The 8,602-nt window shown below is 40.6% G+C and overlaps 1 protein-coding gene across 1 annotated transcript; it reads right to left on the bottom strand.

Moving 5' to 3' along the window:
• Positions 1-8,602, bottom strand: rab12 (RAB12, member RAS oncogene family). Its single transcript, XM_085378312.1, has 6 exons — positions 8,217-8,602; positions 7,086-7,146; positions 3,552-3,690; positions 3,057-3,146; positions 2,436-2,540; positions 1-1,052 (listed from the first exon to the last, which is right to left on the bottom strand). The coding sequence occupies exons 1-6, from the start codon at positions 8,443-8,445 to the stop codon at positions 945-947; spliced, it is 732 nt and encodes a 243-aa protein (XP_085234438.1). The 5' UTR covers positions 8,446-8,602; the 3' UTR covers positions 1-944.

Below are 8,602 nucleotides of genomic sequence, written 5' to 3'. Positions count from 1 at the left end.
GGCCAGATCCATCTTTATTAGTGCTAAGCTACAAGTCGTGTACTTTCCTTTTCTGCATGTCAGCTTAACTAGCGAAGATGGATTGTAGTGCAAAACATTACAATTTATACACATTTGAAACAAGCAGCCATTTTAATACTATTAAGGCAAAGCAATATAAACTGATATGATATCACCACCACACAACCCCTGCTGCTGGCCACAACCACCTGCACCATGTCCAGTCATTACAGAAACACACTATATTTACACCGTGTGCTTTTGTTTACCTTGAGCCCCTTTGAAATCATACATATTAACGAGCACACAAAAGTACACTAAAACTATGTACCTGCAGCCTCAAGAGTTTAAACTAAGCAGGGAAGCCGTGAGATGTTGTCATCCCTTTTCTGTGAGCTAGTAAATGCAGAGATAACAGACCCAACTCAGACAATGTTAAACTTGGCGTGATGATAAAGGACTACCGGAAGCAAACAAGTTGTAAGGCCCTCAGTAATCGCCCTCCTCAAAAACAAAGCAAAAAAAAAAAAAAAGTGCAACTGCTACCAGAGGACTCTCTACCTGGAAGGCACCTGCGGGGCACAACTAGCCTAACCGTCTGAGCAATGAGGTAGTCTGGGTCAAGTGTTGACAAAAAGGTGGAAGGAAGTGGGTGATTCAGGCCTAAGTGTTAGTGTGAAGCAGGTCATAGTGTACAGTTACAAAACAGGAGAATAATCAAAGGAAGATAACACTGCTTGTTTAAAGAGTCCATGCATTTCAGCAGTCACTGATTCCAAAGTGCTGCTGTGTGCTGCCCCCCAGTGGCCAGATTGGTACTCTGCATGTGTGAGCTGTGTGTGTGTGTGTGTGTGTGTGTGTGTGTGTGTGTGTGTGTGTGTGTGTGTGTGTGTGTGTATGTTTGTGTGTGCGCGCATAGGTAGGGTGGGGGACCACTCCGACTCTCAGCAACAGCGCATGCGAGGAGGGGGCAACTCCGGTGGCACTTCCGGTTCAGGCTGCAGAGACAGGACACTGTTGGAAAGCTCCTTGTTGGGAACTTCCAGAGGCATCTGTTGGATCACAGACAAAGTGACATCAGCAGCCGCCAAACAGAGTGTGACAAGCAACACCATCGACAGATAGATTAAAACAAACAAACAAAAGACTAAAGTAATAAAACAATATGATGGAAAAGAATCAGATTCCTGTGAGTGTATTAGGCAAGTTTTTAAATAGCTCTTCCATCATCTAAGTAAGCGAAACAAGGCAAAAAGCAAACACATGACAAGACAAATGTCAATTCAAATTTAATAGGCCACTAAATGAATGGTGCGTTTACACAAGTCATTCCCACACATGTCCTGCAGCACCGAGCTTTAATGGACACTGAACAGCTGCAAACACAGACAAGTGATCACTCATGTTACAGTTCTCTGAAGTAGAGGTAATATGCAAATGCATATTTGGTGCTTTGTAGCATCTCTGCAGCAGAGTATATGTAGTGTGTTACAAAAAAAACAAAACAAAAAAAACTGGCAGACATGCAGATGTGTGCAGAGCCTGGATCTGATTTTGTAATTTGGACCCGAGTGGACTCCCACATATGTACATAAGTGGAAAATATCACACCCGCATAAAAATGAGAACACATATATCAAGCGCAGTCAGTCTTCAACGTTCCCGTATCCCAATACAAAGTCTACATGATGCCCAGTTGAATCAATAATGAGAACAGCACAGATAATAAACCGGTGGTTTGGAGTGGACGTCACATGTAATGACTCCTGCACTTTCTACCCAGGCAGCATCCTCTCCTGAACCTCAAAGAATACTTCCAGCAGAGAGATCGCATTTGAAGCAAATCATCTCCTGTTGTGTGCTACAATTGAAAAAGGGCACCTTTGCAAACATTAAGACATGAAGGCATGATTTTATGGACACTATCTGGAGTTCATGTGTGAAAACAGTCGGTTTGGTTCAGATCAAACAAATTTCGGACGTGTTCCATGCACTTTGGTTCCAAGCACACTCCAGTGTAGCCTTTTTGGTGTATTAATGCACAACTGACAAATCAGATATAATATTAGTATGAATGGAAGAGCTGAAAAACAATAAAATCAGTGTGATGATGTCCACTGTCAAGATAGTGAGTTAATCACTTCACCATCAAAATATATGTATCATTTTTACACTACTTGACTCAGCTGATAAATTACTTCTATATGATAGAAAAGAAATAAGTATTTATTGCTATCAGTCACTAGAATCTGAGCCTCTCTACATGAGTTTGGTTGCGCTATACGATGACATCACCAAAAATGTATAGTAAATGTTTTATGTGTTGATCTACATGACTTCATGTTTACCCGTCTACTTTCATTCATAAAAACTCAAAGTGAACCAAAATGAACCAAACATTGTGTAAAATGTATTTCAGGCGCACTTAACCTCACCTTGCTAAGAATGTCGTCCACAAGCTTCAGGAAGATTTCATCCACATTAAAATTATCCTTCGCACTAGCTTCGCAGAAGCGCATTCCACTTATTCGAGAGGCAAACTATAAAACAAGTGAAACAAAACGAGCTCGGGGTTAGAGTCGGCATGGAAACCCAAACTCAATCCTCAGGAGCACAAATTAAATTGAAGAAAGCTCCAAACACTCTTCAAGTGCACAGTTGATTCACTGGCATATTATTAACTCAGTTTTTAGTATGAAGTACATACCTGTCAAACTATTTGCATTACAGATTTTTTTGTTTGGGTTTTTTGCTGTCAAATAATCTACTGTTTGGCCTGTTTTATCTAATCTTAGATGTTTAGATTATTCAGATTTGTAAAATACTGGTGGCTGCCAGTACAACCCCTCAGCGTCCTGGTAGTTCCACCAATGGTATCAATTTCAAAATCTTATGTCATCTTTTTCTCAAGTTATTGGACTCACAAATTTGTGTGTCCAGCCTGCCTGCCCGGCTGGACAATGGCAGCAACCCCATTAACCTTTTGCGGCTGACAGGTAAAACCTGAAGGTGCGGTGCAGTAATAAGACGGTGAAGGACTTTGCTGTTGAACCCACCCTCTCTCCTTGTTGCCTGGAGATGATGCGATCAGTCTCACAGTCCAGCTTGTTCCCGACCAGCAGAAGCTCTGCTTCCTCTGAGGCGTACTGATGGAAAACAGACCACAGCAGACACAAGTCAGGAAATCACCGGCCTACCGTCTCACAAAAGTCAAATCAGATTACTGCAGTTAAATCTTCATCATATCATATCACAGACAGGAAAATCTACAGTAAAAAGACACATATTCCCACACATGGATTTTCAAATACTTATAGTATTATTCAGCACAAATCATTTGAACTGAGGGGCAACACCAAGGTCTAGTTTTTGATCAGTCCCAGTTGGAATTGGTCCCCTTTATAGAAAAAGGCAGAACTGTAGGATAAATATCATGGAATAAATAGATAAACTAAATTCATGTTTCATTTTATAAGAGAAAAGGGAGGAGTTGTAATAAAAAGAAACAAAAACATAATACACACTCTCTGACACGCTGGACTTTAGTTTACCTTGTCAATCATTTTCATCCACTTGGGAAGGTCCTCAAAGGTCTCCTGTTTTGTGATATCATACACAAGCACAATTCCCTTGGCTCCTCTGTAGTATGCTGATGTGATGCTGTTGAACCTCTCCTGGCCTGCGGTGTCCCTGAAAGAGATCACACATTATAAAAACTCAATCATGTGAGAACAGATTAACCCATAGTTTTTTGATTGTGTTTTCCATTAATTAAATTTGATTAATAGGTAACTGGTTTTTAAAGACAATACATAAAAGTGTATGAACATGTAATTTCTGTGGTAATTTAGCAGAAATGTTACATCATAAATTAGTGTAAGAATTTGTCATTTATTGAGATAGTAGACATGCTATTGGTTTTAAAACACTGAATCACTGTCTAAAGCTTCACATCGTCATCTATTAAAACTAAACAGAAAAACACACCACTGAAGAGTTTTGTTCCAAAATGTCACTTTTAGACTTTGAAAGAAGACGAGATAAAGTCGATATTAGCAATATAACTGTAGCAATATTAGCTATTACGGGTTATTAAATACGCATGCACTTTATAATGTTGCATTTTCGGAAGGTAACTCTTCAGTTTCATATTTAATTTGAAATATGACCACACTCGGCTGATCATCCGAGTCTGGACTGGCAGCATGACAAGCAGTTTGAGCCACACTCACAGTGCAGTGTTACTGTACCTCCAGCCAGATAGTCTCTCCCTTTCCCCCTGTGAGTCACAGTCAGGCTTATGAGCAGAAGAGCAGACAGAGACAGCAGCACAATGGCAGGGTTAGGTAAGGTTGGGCGCGGCAGTGTTGGAGCTTGATGTGAGCAGTGCAACATGAGAAACATACACACAGTGATACTCCTCGTCTGACAGGTGGAGGACAGGCAGAGGTGTGAAGGGAGGATGTGCTGCGGTGATGGTGGATGGGAGCAAGACAGATATGTATGGAAATAAGAGATAGCGCTCCCACATTTTAACCAAGCATCGTCACACACTTGCATGTAATAAGTCTGTAGCTGAAGCAGCTCTTCAGTTGTTGGACACCAAATGTTTTCAAAATGAAATCAGAGCCTAACTGAGATCACAAGACGGCAACAGGATAACAGTATCAAATAACATCTTGTCACTAATTGACTGAGATATGAGACAATATGAGACTGATTTAAGATTTCACTGCATACATCTGTGATTTCTGCAAAGAGCACATTACATTTAGCTATTTAGTGCGAGTATTAAGCTGCAACAGCACAGTATGTAATGTTTGTAAAGTCACTGTATGGTTAACGCTAATTACTCAATGACACTAAACACAGTCTAATATGTACCATTAACTGACTGATAATGCTATTACTAATTATTTTATTAACAAACAGGGATGTAACAAACCTCCAAATCTATAGTTTTGGTTCATGCTTCAGTTTTCCTTTAGAGCAGATAAACAACAAAAAGCTGGAATAACCACCAACCTCAGAACTCCACCACGAAGCAGGATTTGGTGCTTAAGTGACTTCAGGCTTAACCCTGGGTTTCCAGTTTTACATCGCCATGGCAACTAATACACGTACGCACACGTAACCTGCGCCATAGTAGATCACGTCCAAGACAAAAGGTCAGCATAAGACCTAGCGACCAAGCAATTGTCTGGAAAAGCCCTTGCACCTCAGTGTGCAGATACTAAGAGGATCTACAGTTTTTATTCAGAACACACAGATCCTTACAGACACTTTTAGTCCTCGCTCGTTTGCTTGCTTCCATTTACCTTTCTTATAAGCCTGAAGCCTAATATTAACTTTACATGCAATTTGCATTTTCCCCTAATATGACTTGGTCTTCTGTTTGTTTTTTAAATACATTGGAATATAGTATTACTCTCATTCTCTGGGTTGGCCATGTGAAGCCAAATTTGTTTTTTCCTTGTGAATACAGTCAGTTTGACTGGAAAACCCAGAGCTGACTTGTCAAGTTGATAACAACCCTGGTGGATTGCCTGTGTTAGGGTACGATACAATTTTGCAGGCATTTGCATTACGTGAGGAAAATAAAGTCTTCTGCTACAGTAAGCCCAACTATTAGAAAAACCTAATGAAGTGTAGTCTGCATTACATTTCTTATATTTATTAGTACCAGGATCTGTGGATATAACTATTTCAATCTGGGCATGCCACCAAGGACCTTCATCAGAAAATATTTTGAACACATTAGGTCATGCTGTCCTTACTAACCACAAAGAGCTGCTGGTGGACTGGCCAAGGTGAGACTTCACTGACGTCACTCTCAACCACTGATAATAAAGTACACTCATTGCAACCCACTGATGGGGTCTGGATAGAATCACTACTATGCTAAGAATAGCATTTTCTCTGTTTTGGTTTTACCATTTTAACCACACAACTATTATAATATTTTAATTAGGAGGAGGTCGGGGTACTAAGGTTCTAAGCATTTTTTCACCCCCCATGTGTTTATAGGCCACTAGTGCATGTCATTAACTATTGTGCATGGTCTTTCTTTGCTTTCCTTTTTTTTTGCCTTCTTTTACCCTTTACCCCTAGATTGGTGATAGTAGATGACTCTGAGCTCCTGTTAAAAGGGAGGTTTTTCCCTCCCACCATCAACAAGTGCTTGGTTAATAGGGGATCATTTAAAAGATAGTCTCACTACCTTACTATATAACATTGAAACAACTGTGGTTCTTAGTTGGTGCTACATAAATAAAACTGAAATAACTTGAGAAAAGATTGTCGGTACTGGAAAATACTTTATTTGTTTCTGTTGATGGATTTCCAACCTGTCCAACCGGTGTACCCCGCCTCTCACCCTATGATAGCTGGTATAGGCTCTAACCCTCTAAACAGGATAAGTTAAAACAGGGATGCATGGCTGGTTGTTTTGTGGGGGAGTGCAGGAACAGATCATGCAGGAGCTTTGACAAATGACACCCACTCAGAGTAACTTCACAAGACAATTTCCTGCTTTATTCTCACATGGTCTCTCAGTTCTCCTAGGTCAGATCTGACAGATTCAGACACGAATCCACCAAGTCTTGACTACATAATTTCACAGCTCATAGGTACAACCTTTAGGAAAGTAGAACCATTTATGTTTTTAGACAGCCGAGGTAGGTCAAATGCATTCACACAAATCTAGTAGTAACAGCTTAGTTGTTAGGCGAAAAGAGCACACCAGCACCTGCAGATACTCAAGATATCAGTAAAGAAATAGTGACGAGATATTCCTAGTAACAACAGCAGTACCTGATATAAACAAGCAATCTGAAACCTCAGACAACATGGTGAGCAATGATGATGTGGTTTGCATGATGATGTTTACTAGTGAGATTCCCACAGGAGACACTGGGAATCTGTACAAAAACATGTTGACATGGAGAAACATGCAAGAAACACAGCTGGAATACACCCAGTAAGCCAAACAGCAGCTTTTGTTAGTGAAGCCTGCATGCTGATAGGACGGACAGAGAGACAGAGGACATGCAACAGGCAGGAAAGTAAAGGAACTCCTCACTTACCATATCTGTAGTCTAATCTTCTTCCCTCTCAGCTCAACCGTCTTGATTTTGAAGTCAACTCCTATGAGGGAACCAAAACATGTGAACAAAGGCACAAGTTCAAGACTTTGCCCATAAGTTCTAGTGTTAGTAGATTTAATAGATGTGGAGCACTCACTGAGCCATCCACAAAACAATACAAGCCACATTGCATCACCCAGCTCGTCTGAGGCAACTTTTTCAGACAGGCTGGGAGACTGTAAAACTATTCCCTCTGTGGTACCTAATCAAAGAAGCATGTTATTAGTGACACATCTCACACAACTTATGAGCTGTGTCAGGGAGTGACAGGGCACAAAATGGAGCTCTGCTTTAGCAGCTGCTTCTTTTAGACTATTTTGGGACTGGACACTATGGCTGGCTGCCGGACTGGTCATAGGACTGTTTACCCAGCTGTATGTATAAACAGATCTCATGTGTATTTTTAATCTGCAAACATGACTGGCAATTTGTCACATGGCAATCTCGTGTTTAGTAAGTAAACATACCAGGGGTCAAATAATCAAATAATTAAAGAATGTGTTTTTATGTAGAAATATGCAACATCTTAGTTCTCTGTGTAGAGATATATCAGTAAAATCAAGGTGGTATTGGATAAGACTACTTCCTGGTTAACATAACCAAAACAGGGTTACTAGAAGTAAACAGTAATTCAGACCCATAATACCTATAATATAATATTCTGCAAATATTATCAGAACAGTAATAAAGTACAATTATTCATTTGTATTTAATTAATAAAAACGCTGTCCTTTAGCAGAAGTCTAAAATCTCTACATGCAAACGTTAAAAAAGCTTAAGGAAGCCTAGTTCATGTGATTGAAGTCAAAGGAAATGCTATTGTTACTTCAGTCACCATAGTCAACTGGCTAAGATACTGTTATCAACATACCTAGCGAGCTACAGCTAGCATTGGAAATAAGGTTTAGTCGCTATGCAAGTGAACTTGGAGGATTTATGGTCACTGGGCGCACCCCACAGTAGTTTACGCATTTCTCCTCGAGTATTTAGCCAGAGCCCTTCTACGTGTTGTAGCTGATTAAATGAAAAGTAGTCGAAAAAACTAAATCTTTTAATGCCTTCTGTCCTCACCTACGGTTGACTTGCAAGCTTCGCAGAAAGTGTCGTCGGTAAATCTTTCCATGAGACTTGTTTTACCAACACCACGAGAGCCAATAATGATAATCTGAAGTTTGAAATCAGCGGGTCTGGGAGGCATCTTCCTGCGGCGTGACTGAGCCCCCAGAGCGGGGGACGAGTTCGCGGAGCCCCCGCCGCCACCGCCGGCGGCCCTCCGTGGAATATCATACCTCGGATCCATCAGTAATCCCACATTTGTGACTATAAGACGAACAGACAAATAACCCTAACCGGTTACAGAAACAACACAAGCCGATATCTCCAACTTTCTTTTGTCTCTGATGAAGTTTGCGAAAGTTTGTCAGTCGCCGACAGTTGTTGTTGTTCAGCCATTAGAG

This window comes from Diplotaxodon limnothrissa, linkage group LG18 (genome assembly GCF_057381915.1).
Source record: "Diplotaxodon limnothrissa isolate DT_005_m linkage group LG18, D_limnothrissa_male_GT1.1, whole genome shotgun sequence".
Taxonomy (NCBI): domain Eukaryota; kingdom Metazoa; phylum Chordata; class Actinopteri; order Cichliformes; family Cichlidae; genus Diplotaxodon; species Diplotaxodon limnothrissa.
The sequence above is the reverse complement of the archived record's forward strand: the minus strand, read 5'-3'. Positions and strand labels throughout refer to the sequence as shown.

What these genes read in the sequence shown, in the direction of transcription:
- rab12 (XM_085378312.1), bottom strand. Translation starts at nt 8,445, where the DNA reads ATGGATCCGAGGTATGATATTCCACGGAGGGCCGCCGGCGGTGGCGGC. An exon ending in GGATGAAAATGATTGACAAG is followed by an intron (nt 3,147 to 3,551) that starts GTAAACTAAAGT and finishes GTTTTCCATCAG; the next exon opens with TACGCCTCAGAGGAAGCAGA. An exon ending in CCAGGCAACAAGGAGAGAGG is followed by an intron (nt 2,541 to 3,056) that starts GTGGGTTCAACA and finishes CTTGTTTTATAG; the next exon opens with TTTGCCTCTCGAATAAGTGG.